The following is an 18,483-nucleotide window of genomic DNA, read 5'->3' as shown; positions in this document are numbered from 1 at the left end:
CATCTGTCTGGCACAGGATAACAAATCAATATTTAAGTAAATTTAAGTTGTGTGGTAATTCTTAGTACATTTGGGTAAATTAATCTTATCTTTGTGCCGCATAAGCATCTCTATAATTCAACACATCCCTGAGCCACGACATTATATATTTTATGCATTGCATGCGCTTCTTTTTATCACAATCCAGACCGGCTAGTAACCGTTGTATAACTTTATACGTCTGAAGATGAATATTTGCGTGAAACATTTTTGTATGATTTCTATTTCTGGAAATCAATCTGAAATCTACACCAGTCCTTTTTCCGAAAGTCGGGCTGGACTTTTACTTTTATGTGCATTCGGGGTTTATAGGACTTTAGTTTGAAATAGGGGCGGTAATCCATTCATTTTATCCAATCAATTTGGGGCCAGGGAGGGGGGGGGGGTCAACAATGATAGTCAAAAATCCTTGAAATATTCGATAAATAACGTTGAATGTAAATTATATGAACTCCAAAGTCTCATATTATAAGTCTAGTAAACCACAGGCTTCTCAATTCTTGTATGATCATGAACTAGGTGAAAACCTAGAGCTGACAGAGTGCGAGATCCTCATGGATAATTATCGAGGTTGTTAAAACACCCCTTGCAGTAAACTTGGGTTAAATTTTTTTTTTTAAATCGAAATGTAATAGTCTGAACACATTTCACCTCTCATTTCACTAAATATCAAAAGTATCACAGAACTTCCCTGACCTCTTTTCTTTAACCATAATAGAGGGAGGAGGAAAGGAGGGATCCTGGTCCGGAAATCCTGGGCTTAAAAACACGAAATCCTGAGGTCCTGAATTTAAAAAAAATTAAATCCTGACTACCCGAAATTCGGAAATAGAATTCCCGGATCCCGGAAGGGTGAATCCCGAAATCTCGAGCTTAAAGACACCCGATCCCGGAGTTCCGATAAAGGTCCTACCCCTCCCCCCCCCCCCCCCCCCCCCCCCGTAATTCTATATTCTATTCATTCATAATCTTGAATTGAGACTTGATACTTCAAAATTACATTCTCTAATTTTGAATGATGCACACAGGCACAATAAAAGAAAACAGATTTCGCTATATATCTCTTCGAAATTGGAATTTGTGAAAGAAGAAATGACATGTTATATTTTATCTTACATGTGTACTTTCAATTTCAATATGGTTTTAAATTTATATTTAGTTTTCCCATAAATTGCGGACGGAATAACCATTGACAGTCATTTCTAAAAGAATGAAAAATTCAATTTCATTCCCTTCTATATAGACAAAATACAAGATTTGCACATTTAAGGAAACCTTGTTAATTACCAAGCATTGTTTCAATATTAATCCATACTTTGAAAGAAAAAAAAATATTGCAATGTTTTAGTGAATTGTTTATTTCAAATGTTATACATTCATATTGCTAAATAAACACCCTAAGGGGTCATGCCATTAACAAATATAGAATTGAAAGGGCTGATTATTGTTACATAAACAAATCTGCATTCTAATCTGAATAATTATTTACTAATTAGTGACAGTACATAGACATTATGTAAATATAATTTTTCTTACATGTACATGTAATTGTTATTCCTTAATAGGAGTTATTGTTATTTAAAAAAAAACAATTTTTGCTTTATATTTACAGTTTTACCAATCCAAACAAACAAAAAAGGTTATATATATCTTGAATGTATAACATTTGTGTTTTATCACTGAATACTCTATAAAATTCAGACCAGTATTTTATATTACCCAGTATTGCCCAGTATTACCCACTAAAACCCAGTAAAACCCGGGTTTTCCCAGTATTTCCCACTGGGCTGGGCAATACTCATAAAACCCGGGTTTTTGCCAACCCTGAAAGGGACATGTATGATTCTGCAACATGCTATTTTGCTTTAGACAAAACACTATAAACCTTATATGAATGCTCTATTAACAAAATATATGTATAGTAAAGGCTAATGTGAAGGCTTTTTTTATATGCATTACAATGTACATAAAATCTTTTAAATACTTCATTTGTGAAAAAAAGTATACTAATGTATTTATATGTCTCTGGTAATGTTGGATACATGTAAATGTTTTGGACCATATGAGTATTTTGACCATATATATAAAGTCTGACCATACACACATGATCAAAGTACCAAAGGTAGTTGACATGATTTACATTGAAAAGGTGTCTCATAAAAGTTTTTAAAAATGTATTTTTACTCATTTAATCATATTGTAATCATTGTTACATGATTAATGAGATCTAGGGAGATACATTTGTACATGGAAGTAATTTTTACACGTTCATTATCTATTTGTCCTGTATTAATTACACAATATAGATAATTGGAAAAAATACTTTAAGAAATATCTAAATGCACTGTTGAACAAGAAGTCAGTTGCTTAACTCACAGGATCTTTTGATCATTGAACTCTCTTTTCTTTTTTGGTAAATTTATGTTGGTGTTTAAATTCAATTTTATTATAATAAATGCTAATTTCTTAATCTCTTCAGCAAAAAAAGGATCTTCACATTAACATACATTGTGCATGCATTTAGTTTATGTACCTGAAGATACTGACCATTTTTTGTAAATTATCAAATTTTCTTTTATTTTTAACATTTTTTTTAACATTTATCAATGCTATCAGACTTTGTGCTCTTAATCATGTTAATTGTTAATTATATTTTTTAGTTATATTTATAGAATTATTAGATATCTGAGTGTCATGAATCAATGAGAAAATAAACTAAAAGATGTATTAAGAATAATTTCAATTCACCATGGTTTAGTCAGAAATTACTTTGTTAGATATAATATATATATATGTAGTAATTTTTTCCACTAAATTAGTAATGATAAAGTTTGGAAACACTGGATAATTTCTAACTATAATTTTATAGAACGCTATTTATAACTTTTTCAGATGGCAGTGAGTACAAATCGTGATTCTCTTAGATATTTTGTTATTGTAAATGTTTTACATGACTGATTCAAATCAGTTAAATTTAAGTTTTTTAACAGATTATCTGTTTCAATGAGCAAAGAAAAATAGAAAATGTCATGATGAAAGGTCATGATATATGTACAATGAAAATAAAGATTTATTTAGTTTTTGTCAAACAGGATGTATGTTAGGATTTACTTCACTGGTAATATTTGTTTTATTATTATTTGAATAATCTATTACATTTTTGTAAGTCAATACATAAAACTCTTTATAAATATGTTAGACTCATATCGATGTCCGACCTCTAATCGACGTCCATTCCTCAAATCGACGTCCAAATCTGGCGTCACATTCTTAAATCGACGTCCAATATTTTGATTCTCTAATCGACGTCCAATGTGACTGCATGTAAGTGTATGAAATGAGTAAGCAACCCAACGACAAAGAAAACCAAACGACATCTAGAAGCTTTATTAAGTTTTCATAAATAGACAAAATAAAGAAGCACAACCAATTGTTTTGAGAGTATTATAATTTTTTTTCAACAAATTTCTGAGTTTTACACACGTGAACACAAGAAATTGGCATAATGATTTTATCTTGTGCGGTTGCACCACTGTTCTAGGTTAAGTGCTCACGCACATGTTTAACCCCAACATATTATGTATGAGCCTGCAGTGCATTGGTTTTCGATGGTTTATGTCTGTCATATTTTTTTTCCGGAGTTGTTTTTCTTTATAAATGAGACCGTAAAGTTTCTTATTTGAATTGTTTACATTTTTATGTTGTGGCCTTTTAAAGCCTTTGCGTTATGGGTTTTTATCATTGTTGAAAGCCGTGTGGTTTATAATTCAATTTGCTCACATCCATTTCATTTGAACTCTGGTGTATAGACGTCCCTCTGGAAATCATACCAATCTCTAAAATTAAAAAATTGATATTACAACCTGTTAACATACTTAGTGTAGTACATGTATGTAACAAATTAAAAAACACACACGCACACACATTTCTTTTTAATGGCATACCATACAGTTTTGACCCAATATTGAAATTTGATGAAAATTTGCATGTAGGCTATTTTTTACCTGATTAAATCAAATATGTTATAAGAAATATACCTTCATGAGCTACTTTTAAAGTAAATTGAGGTTCAAATTTCGGATATTTCCTAAAAATACGCATTTGTGGACATTTCTCCTTTCGATAGAAAAACATAACTGTTTTGTTTTAAAAGATAAACACGAGCTGTTCAGTTCAGTTTTGTATACTGTATCCAAAACGGACGTTGATTAGAAATGCTCAAAATCGGACGACGATTAGAAAATGCCAAGAAATAGACGTCGATTAGATAGGCATAAAATTGGCCTTCGATTTGGAATGTTATTTTATTATGACGTCTCATTTGGACGTCGATTTGAGGAACGGACATCGATTAGAGACCGGACGTCGATCTGAGTCTTACAAATATACCAGATTAAATAATATAATGGGGTAGATGTACATGTATCTGGTTTATAATGTCTGAGTTCATTTAATCTGTGTTTATACTTTATATTTAATAATCTAACACTTTGAACATGTAGCAAAAGGTCTTATCTAATTGAAGATTATTCCCCTTTGACTCACATACGCATACATATCACTTGTTTTATTGTCATTTCAGTTCTAAAACTTTCAATGTTAAAATTCAATCATGATTAGTAAAGCGGGAAAGAGATCTCAATGTGTGCACTCGATCATGTTTTTATTTATTAATGTATTATAATAAATCAGTACAAATAATAGAGTTTGTTTTTTTTGGTTAAATGAACTAACTAAAATATTTTGAAATTTGTATATATATATATATGCATGATATATGATAAAACTTTATTAATGCTTTTTTGTATTTTGCAATTGTTTATAGGGCCAAATGGATTTAACATGACACTAGAGAAATGGACCTGTACTATAGGAAATCTGGAACAGCTATGCTTCAGGTAAAATTCATTAGGACTATAATGATTAATCAGTAAATATTTTCTAATTCTAGATTTATTAATATTTATTCTCATCCGGCAGTGAGTCTTATGAAACATAATAAACATCATATTTGTATGCAGAAGCTGATTATAACAGTCAAATCATTTCCTGTCAGATGATTAGTTTATTTAAAGTGTTTTTTTCTCCTTATGTTTAACTATTGATAGATATAATTTACAAATTCATTTTATAAAATCAAAAAGGAATGTCAAAAATAATTTCCTTGTTATTATAAATTAGAATTTACAAAATCATCAAATTGTCATTTTCTATGAAAATGAAATGCATGCAGTCTTTTGCTTTAGAATATTTTTTTACCTTTTAATTTTTTTTTAAATGTTGTTTTATTTAAAGTGATCAATTGTTTTTTATCTTAAATTTAAAGTTCAAGATGAATCTGTTTTGGTGTTGTCATGTGTCAATATGTCACTCAAATAACTGCTGTTAGGCTAAGCAAATAATTGTTATGGTTCCCCTTAGTGGGTCCTCCTTAATGTTTAGAGTTAATTGGAACAAAAAGTCAAAGAGACCTACATTTTTTTATTTCTCTGAAAATTCAGACATGACCATGCATGACCATGCATGACAAAGTAAATCTACTGTCATTCGTATTATATTAGCTCAGTTTACAAGTTTAAGATGTATACTACTACTATAAATTCAGAAATTATTGCCAGGTTTTTTTTAGTATTGTGTAAAATGCCACAGAGTTGTAAAAGCAATAATTTAAACTTGCATTTTGAAATATTGTATATGAATTAAACTGAATTTTTCTCAAAATCTTAATAATTAAAATTGCATTTAAGTCAAAAATGGCAAAATCGCAATGATAAATGCACGCATTAATTTCTTAACTTACAGTACTTGTGGTTTGTGTTTTCAGTATCAATCTAATTTAGCACTGTATTTGAACTTTGGTGGATCATACCACATCTCCTTATTTTGTATGTTTTCATGTTCTTTAGACTTTATTGCATGTAGTTTTGGTATGAAAACTTTAGAAGGAAAGACTGAAACATTTACTGCTTAGCTTAACGAAAAGTATAAGAATGTACTAATTAGAAACATCAATACTATTCAAAACTGCTTCCGTCTAATATTTGCCACTGGATGGTAAACAAACAATAATCATTCTAAAGTATCTTTATAGAGGTTTAAGAGCCTCTGAGGTCAATTGGTCTTAGTTGTCTTAACTACTGTTTCAATAGCATGACTAGTCTGTCAACACTAAGGTTGTAATTTTGAATCCTGCAGGAGACAGGCAAGTTTCAACTTCAATCTTAACTGATCAGGATTGTCATTGCTCCCACAAAAGGTATATTGTTCTCTTCAGACGCTCTGGCTTCCTCCACCAATAAAAAGTGGCAGCCATGAAATAGCTAATAGTGCTGAAAATGGGCTAAAAGCCAACCAATCAATTAATCAATAGTGGTTGAAAATATTCAATACGGTTTCAAATTCTGCTCTTACTTTTATATCTTTATGTGTTGACCTGATTGATTATTTAAATTTTTATCTTATAATAATATATAGTATCATAAGCAGTGAAACAGGTGAATTGTCAATTTATTTACATACAATATATGTAACTAAAAGGAATGTGATTGACTTAAATATGTTGCTTCAACATGCATTACCTTGATAATGACCTAAATGCCTTTATTAATTCTAAGATGAAGAAACAGGTAAAATCAAGTATATGAATCAATTATTATTGATGAAGTTATTTAGTTTACTTAGAGGTTAATTATTTTGATCAACATGAAACTGCTAATGGTATGTATTGTTTCTTTCTATACTCTTTAAATGTCTGTGTGTGTCTTTCATGGTGATCTTTCATTCTTATCGCTCCTAATAGCTAGTGTGTAGGAATGCAAAAAGATGTGTCAATTCAGAGGTTTTTATTTTGTCTATCAACAATTTTTTTAAGTACACACTCCTCTGCCATTTATATTAAACTGGTCCAGGAATAAAGCTTAATTAATACACAACACTTACATGGTCACTCTGCAATACTTTGAGTTTGAAGCATACATGTATGCTCTCTACCCTGATTCATGTGTTAAACAAGATATCAACCTATTTTTCTTAGCAATTACTGATACAAATAGTAGCTTCTTGATATATGGTACAAAGTTAAATATTGGTAAGTTCGTGAAGTTTATTTTTCCACTTTCTGTTGTCTTCTTCCATATTGAATTGTCTTTTATTCAAAGGTAACAGCAGGGTTTTTGAAGTTATGAGTATTAGTTCACACTTAACATTTGTTCAATCTTGCAGTCCCGAAAGCACCATCAGGTATTCTTGTTTAGTATTAAAGATAATGTTTACAACATAAATTCCTTGTTTGAATACTTTGATATGGCTTATATTCTTTGCTGTTTTCTATAGAAGAATTTTCTCAAATTTTGTCGTAAAAATTTCATCCAAACGTTTTATATACCACCTGAATCTTGCATTTAGTTCATCATCAGTAACATCTGCTGGCATTGTTATTGGTTGTATGGGTAATTGATGCAGTCCTTCCCTTGTGGCATAGCGTTCCATAAGGCTCATCATATATTCTTTCATGTAAGCAAACTTCTCTTCAACCTTTTGAAATTCTTCATATTTTATTCCTGCTATCATCTTTGCAGCCTTTAATACAATTTGACTCCACAACTCTAGCCATAGAACTGCATACCATTCTGTACCAACTGACTCTTCATGGTTTATTTTTTCAAGCAGACCTGGAAATTTAATAATTGGACCCCAGGTGTTGAGATTTCTAGATAAGAAACATGGCATTTAGTATTTCTTAAAACTTAAAGCAAGGGAACTTAGCACATCATTTGTACACTTCCCTAAATTGTCTTCACATTTTCCTTCATAGGCATGAAACATAAAAGCATTTTTCAGTACATAAGAAGTCAAACCTGTGCATTTACCCAGAGAACGGACTTCTCGTGTAAGCAGGTATTTTAAAACTTTGTAACAAATTTTATGATTTTTACCAATATCTTTCATAAGCTGCATTTCACAGCATGCTAAGCAGACTTGCCAGCATGTAGAGCAAGGATTAAAGGATTAACAACCCTTAACAACAAGATTGCAACCCTCTTTTGCCACAATGTTCTTTCATTTTTCAGGGACTCCATCATCTGACAGAATTTGCTTTATATCAGGATGCTTTATTCCAAGCATAAGATCAATACCTATCTGTATAGATTTTCTGGGGACAATCTCCTTTGATTCTGGTGTTCCTGGGATTTCAGAAAACCCAGCATTTTCAATGTATTCAAGCTCAAATTTCCTTCTTCTACAAGCCTTAATTCTAAGAAGACCTCGAGTAAGATTTTTTTCAGTTATAGGTTCTTTCTGACAAATTCCATAAAGATAATTCCAAAATTGTGCTCTTATTTTTATACGACCGCAAATTTTGAAAAAAATTTCGTCGTATATTGCTATCACGTTGGCGTCGGCGTCGTCGTCGTCGTCGTCCGGCGTCCGAATACTTTTAGTTTTCGCACTCTAACTTTAGTAAAAGTGAATGGAAATCTATGAAATTTTAACACAAGGTTTATGACCACAAAAGGAAGGTTGGTATTGATTTTGGGAGTTTTGGTCCCAACATTTTAGGAATTAGGGGCCAAAAAGGGCCCAAATAAGCATTTTCTTGGTTTTCGCACTATAACTTTAGTTTAAGTTAATAGAAATCTATGAAATTTTGACACAAGGTTTATGACCACAAAAGAACGGTTGGGATTGATTTTGGGAGTTTTGGTCTCAACAGTTTAGGAATTAGGGGCCAAAAAAGGGCCCAAATAAGCATTATTCTTGGTTTTCGCACAATAACATTAGTTTAAGTAAATAGAAATCAATGAAATTTAAACACAATGTTAATGACTACAAAAGGAAGGTTGGTATTGATTTTGGGAGTTTAGGTCCCAACAGTTTAGGAATTAGGGGCCAAAAAGGGACCCAAATAAGCATTTTTCTTGGTTTTCGCACCATAACGTTAGTATAAGTAAATAGAAATCTATGAAATTTAAACACAAGGTTTATGACCATAAAAGAAAGGTTGGGTTTGATTTTGGGAGTTTTGGTCCCAACATAATAAGGGGCCCAAAGGGTCCAAAATTAAACTTTTGTTTGATTTCATCAAAATTGAATAATTGGGGTTCTTTGATATGCTGAATCTAACTGTCATGACTGTGTATGTAGATTCTTAACTTTTGGTCCCGTTTTCAAATTGGTCTACATTAAGGTCCAAAGGGTCCAAAATTAAACTTAGTTTGATTTTGACAAAAATTGAATCAGTTAGGTTCTTTGATATGCTGAATCTAAAAATGTACTTAGATTCTTGATTATTGGCCCAGTTTTCAAGTTGGTCCAAATCGGGGTCCAAAATTAAACTTTGTTTGATTTCATCAAAAATTGAATAAATGGGGTTCTTTGATATACCAAATCTAACTGTGTATGTAGATTCTTCATTTTTGGTCCTGTTTTCAAATTGGTCTACACTAAAGTCCAAAGGGTCCAAAATTAAACTTAGTCTGATTTTAACAAAAATTGAAATCTTGAAGTTCTTTGATATGCTGAATCCAAAAATGTACTTAGATTTTTTATTATGGGCCCAGTTTTCAAGTTGGTCCAAATCAGGATCTAAAATTATTATATTAAGTATTGTGCAATAGCAAGTCTTTTCAATTGCACAGTATTGCGCAATGGCAAGAAATATCTAATTGCACAATATTGTGAAATATCAATTTTTTTTTAATTAGAGTTATCTTTCTTTGTCCAGAATAGTAAGCAAGAAATATCTAATTGCAAAATATTGTGCAATAGCAAGATTTTTTTTTAATTGGAGTTATCTTTCTTTGTCCAGAATCAACTTAAATCTTTGTTATATACAATATACAATGTATATTCACTTTTTACTACCAACTGATAAATTAAAATAATCTTTACCATTCAGTGATAACAAGCAGTTTTTTTACATCTTAATATTTTATGATGTATTTAAATGAGTAGTTATTGTTGCAAACTCCATTAGAAATTTTAATTGAGATTAGTTTTGGAATAAGGGAAAGGGGGATGTGATTAAAAAAATTGGGTTCAATTTTTCTCATTTGAAATTTCATAAATAAAAAAGAAAATTTCTTCAAACATTTTTTTGAGAGGATTAATATTCAACAGCATAGTGAATTGCTCTAAGAGAAACAAAAATTTTAAGTTCATTAGAACACATTCATTCTGTGTCAGAAACCTATGCTGTGTCAACTATTTAATCACAATCCAAATTTAGAGCTGAATCCAGCTTGAATGTTGTGTCCATACTTGCCCTAACCGTTCAGGGTTCAACCTCTGCGGTCGTATAAAGCTACGCCCTGCGGAGCATCTGGTTTCCACATGTAGCATATTTTCCCTATCACAACACTTCTTATAATTCTCAAGCTGATCCTCTAAAAGATCTTCTTGTATCAGGGTGAACATCCGTCTGCAATTCGTATTGCTCCAGGAGTTGATAAATGATTCAATATAACTGTAAAATCAAATTCATTTGGTTGAGTTGTTGGCATGACACAGGTTATGTTCTTCTCATATATGTTATGATGGTATGATACTAAACCCCTTACGGGAAGGATTGTGCCTGATGTTCATATGATGAAATCATAATCTTTCAGTCAGTTTAATTGAAGTCTGGAGCTGGCATGTCAGTTAACTGCTAGTAGTCTGTTGTTATTTATGTATTATTGTCATTCTGTTTATTTTCTTTGGTTACATCTTCTGACATCAGACTCGGACTTCTCTTGAACTGAATTTTAATGTGCGTATTGTTATGCTTTTACTTTTCTACACTGGTTAGAGGTATAGGGGGAGGGTTGAGATCTCACAAACATGTTTAACCCCGCCGCATTTTTTGTGCCTGTCCCAAGTCAGGAGCCTCTGGCCTTTGTTAGTCTTGTATTATTTAAATTTTAGTTTCTTGTGTACAATTTGGAAATTAGTATGGCATTCATTATCACTGAACTAGTATATATTTGTTTAGGGGCCAGCTGAAGGACGCCTCCGGGTGCGGGAATTTCTCGCTACATTGAAGACCTGTTGGTGACCTTCTGCTGTTGTGTTTTTTTATTTTGGTCGGGTTGTTGTCTCTTTGACACATTCCCCATTTCCATTCTCAATTTTATTTAGTCCCTTCATAAAAGCTACCAGCTTCAATAAACTTTGAAAATTCAAATATTGAATTTTTTGCAGCTACCTTTTTCAGTACTGCATTGACTATATATTTAACTCCTTCTTCTATTTCTGTAACTGTTTGTTGATCTTCTTCAAATTTGCAGTGTTGTTTATGTAAATATCTTATATATGCTGCTTCCATCTGTTTGAAAAAGAATGACAGTTAATTTTAAAATATATGGTAACATATATATAAATACCTGAGATATAAGGGATAACTAAACTATCATGACTGTATTGACCATCTATTTGCAATTAATGATAGAATCTTTCACCAGACTCAAGACTGTACATAACAGTCTTGAAGGCCTCAGGGAAGATTAGTTTATTGTAACTGACTGAGTTTACCCTCTTTAAATAAAGAATTTATTATTATTATTATTATTATTATAACAATATGTTATAAATTTTACTTATACCCCAATTCCAATGCCACAACACGGTGCAGTGGAAATAGAAATACCGGGCAGACCATCTGTGCATCTGACTGACCTGTCTTCAGTCTTCAAAGCACTCTCTCACGTTCATTTCTTTGTAAGATTTATTTGAAATTATACCAGTTCAAAAATCCATGGAAATCAACCAGTTTGACAGGAGTAATGCTGCTTTGTTGTATAGGTTATAAGGAAACTATCATTGTAAGCAACTACGTTACTCACATTTTGGGGGGGGGGGGATATTTCTGAAAAAGTTTAAAAGATTTATAATATTGAATGATACATTACCTGTATCGTGTAACTTTAAATTGTGTAAAAAAATAAATCAGCATGAACTTAGAATAATGACAAATTACCTTATTCTCAAATTTTCAACAGGTTATAATGATGGTGCAAGATGTCATTTGTAGTCAGGGCTGTTAAACACCCTGCTAGTTGACTGAATGATACAAATTATAATAGCCTTTTCCCTGGAATCTTTTAACTATTGAAAAATTGCAATACAACTGAAGGTATAATTATAAAAATTGCATCACATAATAAATAAAATTGTGTCTAATCTAATTCATAATTAATATCTTACTTTTGGTGGCGAAACAAATCTTAACTAATAACATTAAAAAAAGATACAATACAACAGGATACAGTACGTGACATGCATTCATGCATCGATTCAGATATTCACTTAAAGCAGAACAATATATGTGCACACCTAGAAATACTATACATGATAATATCGTGTGTATAGATGTTCCAGACCATACGAGTATTTGGACCGTACGCGTACGGTCCGGACCGTATACGTATACTCGTACGGTCGGACCATACGCGTACGGTCGGACCGTATGAGTATACGCGTACGGTCCAGCTGACCATACTTGTTTTGGGATCATATGGGTTAAATTCAAACAAACATTTATCAAAATCTTTATTTTTCGTTATACAAATTGTTATAATTACAGTTAGATGGATAAAGTGAATAAGCGAACAATTGAAATTAAATATTTGTTTATCCGATAATTCTATTTTGTTACTCAAGGTGACACTGGTTTCCACAGAGAACGTCATATTTTTTTTTTTACATTAACATGTTTTGATCATGCATGTTCCTTTGCATATGCATTTTTTTGTAAAGTTCCTAAATATTCTAAAACTATAATTGTTCTCCCACTCTATGTTTACTTCCGATGAATTCAATTTCAATGAGCCTACTGGGCTGCTATTAATGAATTACTTACATGCTAAATACAGGAGATTAACAGATTGAATAAGCGTGATTTTTTTTAAATAGTTATAATATGAAAAGTTTTTATTTCAATTACTATTGAACATTTTATATTAATTTCAGATATAAGTTATGTTGATCTACCATATACATTTGTATCAAATAAACTTGACCAACTTCTTAATATTAGTCAGACCGTACGCGTACGGTCCGACCGTATGCGTATTTTGAAAAAGTACGCATACGGTCCAGACCGTACGCGTACGGTCCAAATACTCATACGGTCTGGAACATAGATAAACATAGTTTAATCTAAGTTTTTAACTTAATTGTTTGTTTATCTGTATAGCATTACATAATATACATACAAGTCTTATAATTTAACACGATTAGCTATACATTGTACATTATTCTTCTTATTATATATCTTAAAAAATTGAAGTACTTTTTTAATTGAATATAAGATTACATACTGTAGATTCAATTGTTTTCGTGGGTACCAATTTTCGTGGATTACTAAGGAAAACTAACATGTTCGTGGATATTAAATTTTGTGGTTTTGCCATAATATGTGTATACAAGCCTATAAGAAATTGTAATTATTTGAATATTTAATTTCATGGTTCATCTGTACCCACAAAATACACAAAAATTGGTATCCAACGAATAATAATGAATCCACAGTACACCCAGGTTCCAAAATTGGATAAGTACTAAAAAAGGTACAAATTTGATCTGAGAAACACGAAATTTATGCTTTCCTATTTCAATTCCAATCATTTTTTTATTATTCATAAGAAAGTTTATTTTGAATATAAGATTTTCCAGCTACAATCCTAATTTAGCTTTTGAAATATGGTATAAAATTTAGAATACTTATATTATTGTAGGAACATGACCATCCCTTCAAGAAGCCTAAGACCAGAGGTCTTATATCCAGACCTTTGTCATTGGTTGTGATAATTGTATTAACCTTGGGTGTTTTGCTGACATTACTAAACATCTATGAACTCCATAAGATGAGGGAGGACTATGCTGCACACCTAACACCAACAATGGAGGCTAAAGAAGGGAAATATGCTTCCAAACAACCCATTGTATGGATAGAAGGCAAAAATGTAAGCTTATAAATGGGAATGAAAAAGCATGAATATTGAAAAAATTGTTTTTAGTATATTAAGGTAAAATGGATGAAATAATAATTATATATACTGCTTACCCTGCTTGGTCAAGACTCAGAAAAAGAGCAAATTTATTGGTATTATATGTCTATTGTAAAAAGTTGAGATTTGTTCATTTAATTTTAAATTAAAGTTTCTGTGTAAATAAATATAAGTTAGTATAAAACAGAAGTGTAACATCATTAATTCAATGTCAAATTAATTTAAAGATGAACTTGAGAATTATACCTATCTCTGATTCTCAGTCTATTGATCAAATTTAACAGTATATGTAGGTTTACCATAATCAGTTGTATGTGAAGAAATATCGTATGTTATATTTTGTATTGTAGAAACACAGTGGGTACTTGAAGCATGTTTTTGCTGTTTTTGACAGAATAGGTTATGCTGTAGGTGATGCTGAGTCAGATTGGGATGTTCTCTGGTCACATGAATACCCTTTTGAAAGTTTGTCCAAAAAGATTTCAACTGCAAAACCTCATCAAAAGGTAATTGTGTAAAAAGACATTTAATGACTGGAATACTCTTTTGTAAATTATACAAATAAAAGTACTCTTTTAAAGGTATCTTAATGTGGATATGGTATACACTGATGAAAAAAGGATAACAGATATGTCTATGTAAGAAAGGATGGTTTGTTTTAATACTATTATAGAAAGAAGGAGCATTAACATTTGCAATAAAACAAAAATGAATCAGGGTTCAAAACAATTTTGTAAACAAGGCAAAACACCAACTATCAGAAAAACCGATTTCTAGATAATCTAGAATCATAACTGGAGCTTTGTTTTATACAAAACAAGTTTTACAATTCATTGCAATTGAACTGGCAAAAAGGGACTAAGGTACAATGTAGTTTAAAAACAACTTGAAATATAGTTTTAGAATATATCTGTAATAACACTAACACAATTATATATTGCATCTGTTCAGTTCCTAAAAGATAACAGATAAAAAGCTTTATTTTGTTTTGCTAATAGTCATATTGAAAAATTATTGTAAGAATAAATCCTTTAAAATGTCTTATTTTTCAGATTAACCACTTTCCAGGATCAGGGTATATCTCAAACAAAGTTTTTTTAGCTACAACAAACACTTCTTTCATTCCAAAGGCATTCAAGATTCCATCAGAGACAAAGAAATTCCTAGCATATGTAAGTTCCATGCTGATAAAGATAGGAAACAAAGTACTGTTGAAAGTTATTACTGCTGTTTTTCTAAATGTAAAGGTTTGATATCAGCATATTTGTTAATTGGGTTGTCATCTCATTGACACTTATTCTATTTGGTAATAGATATGAACATGTTGCATCACTTAGGGGGAAAAAAAACAAGAAAAAAAAAAGTCAAGTCTAACAAGGGTTAGAGGTTCCTGACTTTGAACAGGGGCAACATGTGGTAGGGTTAAACATATTTTGTGAGATCTTAACCCTGCCCTATAACCTCTAGCTAAAGACTACTGGGTAAAAAATTCATTCAGACACCACAATCCCCATTAAAACAGAATGCACTCTTGGCACCATATATCAAAGTGGAATACTTGGGCAGAACACATTATATTTAGTAGTGCTTATTTGAATGTACGTCCCAAGAAACATTTAATCTCATTGGCAATTAAACCACATCTCCTTAATTTTGTATATCTTTTGTATTTTATATCATACAACCTTCAAATGTATCAAACAACACATTTTATACAAGTATAAGTGTTATTGTCTTAATGTTGTAGACTAAAAGACATCCCAATAAAATGTGGGTACAGAAGAAGAACACACACAGAGGAGTTAAGATAAAGAAGACTAACGGTAAAAGCTTAAACATTTTCCTTTGCACAAAACATTGGAAATAAATATTATGTAGACATTGTAGCATGTAAATTTGTGACCTAATGCTTTGGTCTGCAAATTTATACCTCAAAATATAATAGATCCATTTTCAAGTAGATGTTTCCTAAAATTCTGTTATTTTTAATTTTAGAACTTGACCTAGGCAGTACAGGATCATTTGTACAACAGTATATAGACAAACCTCTGTTGATAGATGGAAGGTATAATTTTTAGTTTGTTAATTCTCATTAGATGAACTTGCTCTATAAAGATTGAAAAAGGGGAGATAATTGAATTTAATGTTTGTCAAGAATTGTGGACCTTTGCCCATTTTTAATTGATGACTTAAATCTTTTAACATTACAATGTTTTAAGAGTTATGTAACATTTACTTATTTTATTATTTTCTTAATGAACAGAATTAGTGGATTTTCACTCAGTCTTCAGATTAATTGAAATATGTTTACTTAGTACATTGATTGTTTACTGTTTGCTGAACATCCAGTGGCAAATGTTTCATGCACAATCAGGACGACTTACTTTGTATATGTTAGGGATTTTGCATTATTACTCATTCCAGAAGTTTTTATACGACCGCAAATTTTGAAAAAATTTTCGTCGTATATTGCTATCACGTTGGCGTCTGCGTCGTCGTCGTCGTCGTCGTCGTCGTCGTCGTCGTCGTCGTCGTCCGGCGTCCGAATACTTTTAGTTTTCGCACTCTAACTTTAGTAAAAGTGAATAGAAATCTATGAAATTTTAACACAAGGTTTATGACCATAAAAGGAAGGTTGGTATTGATTTTGGGAGTTTTGGTCCCAACATTTTAGGAATAAGGGGCCAAAAAGGGCCCAAATAAGCATTTTCTTGGTTTTCGCACCATAACTTTAGTTTAAGTTAATAGAAATCTATGAAATTTTGACACAAGGTTTATGACCACAAAAGAAAGATTGGGATTGATTTTGGGAGTTTTGGTTTCAATAGTTTAGGAATAAGGGGCCAATAAAGGGCCCAAATAAGCATTTTTCTTGGTTTTTGCACAATAACCTTAGGTTAAGTAAATGGAAATCTATGAAATTTAAACACAATGTTTATGACCACAAAAGGAAGGTTGGTATTTATTTTGGGAGTTTAGGACCCAACAGATTAGGAATTAGGGGCCAAAAAGGGACCCAAATAAGCATTTTTCTTGGTTTTCGCACTATAATGTTAGTATAAGTAAATACAAATCTATAAAATTTAAACACAAGGCTTATGACCATAAAAGGAAGGTTGGTATTGATTTTGGGAGTTTTGGTCCCAACAGTTTAGGAAAAAGGGGCCCAAAGGGTCCAAAATTAAACTTTGTTTGATTTCATCAAAATTGAATAATTGGGGTTCTTTGATATGCCGAATCTAACTGTATATGTAGATTCTCAACTTTTGGTCCCGTTTTCAAATTGGTCTACATTAAGGTCCAAAGGGTCCAAAATTAAACTTAGTTTGATTTTGACAAAAAATGAATCGGTTGGGTTCTTTGATATGTTGAATCTAAAAATGTACTTAGATTCTTGATTATTGAAGTTTTTTTGGTCCAGTTTTCAAATTGGTCTACATTAAGGTCCAAAGGGTCCAAAATTAAACTTTGTTTGATTTCATCAAAAATTGAATCCTTGGGGTTCTTTGATATGCCAAATCTAACTGTGTATGTAGATTCTTCATTTTTGGTTCTGTTTTCAAATTTCAAATTCTACATTAAAGTCCAAAGGGTCCAAAATTAAACTAAGTTTGATTTTAACAAAAATTGAATTCTTGGGCCTCTTTGATATGCTGAATCTAAACATGTACTTAGATTTTTGATTATGGGCCCAGTTTTCAAGTTGGTCCAAATCAGGATCTAAATTTATTATATTAAGTATTGTGCAATAGCAAGTCTTTTCAATTGCACAGTGTTGTGCAATGGCAAGAAATATCTAATTGCACAATATTGTGAAATAGCAAATTTTTTTTTAATTAGAGTTATCTTTCTTTGTCCAGAATAGTAAGCAAGAAATATCCTATTTGTGCAATAGCAAGAATTTTTTTTAATTGGAGTTATCTTTCTTTGTCCAGAATCAACTTAAATCTTTGTTATATACAATATACAATGTATATACACTTTTTACTACCAACTGATAAATTTAAATAATCTTTACCATTCAGTGATAACAAGCAGTTTTTTTACATCTTAATATTTTATGATGTATTTAAATGAGTAGTTATTGTTGCAAACTCCATTAGAAATTTGAATTGATATCAGTTTTGAAAAAGGGAAACAGGGATGTGAAAAAAAAGGGGGGGGGGGGTTAAATTTTTCTCATTTCAGATTTCATAAATAAAAAGAAAATTTCTTCAAACATTTTTTTGAGAGGATTAATATTCAACAGCATAGTGATTTGCTCAAAGGCAAAAAAAACCTTTTAAGTTTATTATACCACATTCATTCTGTGTCAGAAACCTATGCTGTGTCAACTATTTAATTTTAGATTTAAAAAGTTTGAAGAAGAAATCTTTAATTGATTTGTAAAATCTTGGCATTTGTTTTGTGTAAAAAAAAACCATGTAATGTCAAAAATTTGATCACAATCCAAATT

At 31.1% G+C, this 18,483-nt stretch overlaps 1 protein-coding gene across 4 annotated transcripts in view; it reads left to right on the top strand.

The window, feature by feature from the left end:
- Window positions 1-18,483, top strand: part of LOC139514295 (probable tubulin polyglutamylase ttll-15) — a 32,281-nt gene that overhangs the window by 3,280 nt on the left and 10,518 nt on the right. For 3 of the 4 annotated variants that reach the window (XM_071303337.1, XM_071303334.1, XM_071303335.1), the window contains exons 2-7: window positions 4,865-4,937; window positions 13,755-13,982; window positions 14,378-14,533; window positions 15,080-15,199; window positions 15,775-15,850; window positions 16,023-16,092. In XM_071303337.1, the coding sequence (XP_071159438.1) occupies window positions 4,896-4,937; window positions 13,755-13,982; window positions 14,378-14,533; window positions 15,080-15,199; window positions 15,775-15,850; window positions 16,023-16,092 (692 nt within the window). In that variant the 5' untranslated portion in view covers window positions 4,865-4,895. Of the gene's footprint in view, window positions 1-3,038; window positions 3,158-4,864; window positions 4,938-13,754; window positions 13,983-14,377; window positions 14,534-15,079; window positions 15,200-15,774; window positions 15,851-16,022; window positions 16,093-18,483 lie in introns of those variants that run through there. The other variant, XM_071303336.1, reaches the window with a different exon arrangement.

Source organism: Mytilus edulis, chromosome 3 (genome assembly GCF_963676685.1).
Source record: "Mytilus edulis chromosome 3, xbMytEdul2.2, whole genome shotgun sequence".
NCBI classification, from domain to species: Eukaryota; Metazoa; Mollusca; class Bivalvia; order Mytilida; family Mytilidae; genus Mytilus; species Mytilus edulis.
The sequence above is the reverse complement of the archived record's forward strand: the minus strand, read 5'-3'. Positions and strand labels throughout refer to the sequence as shown.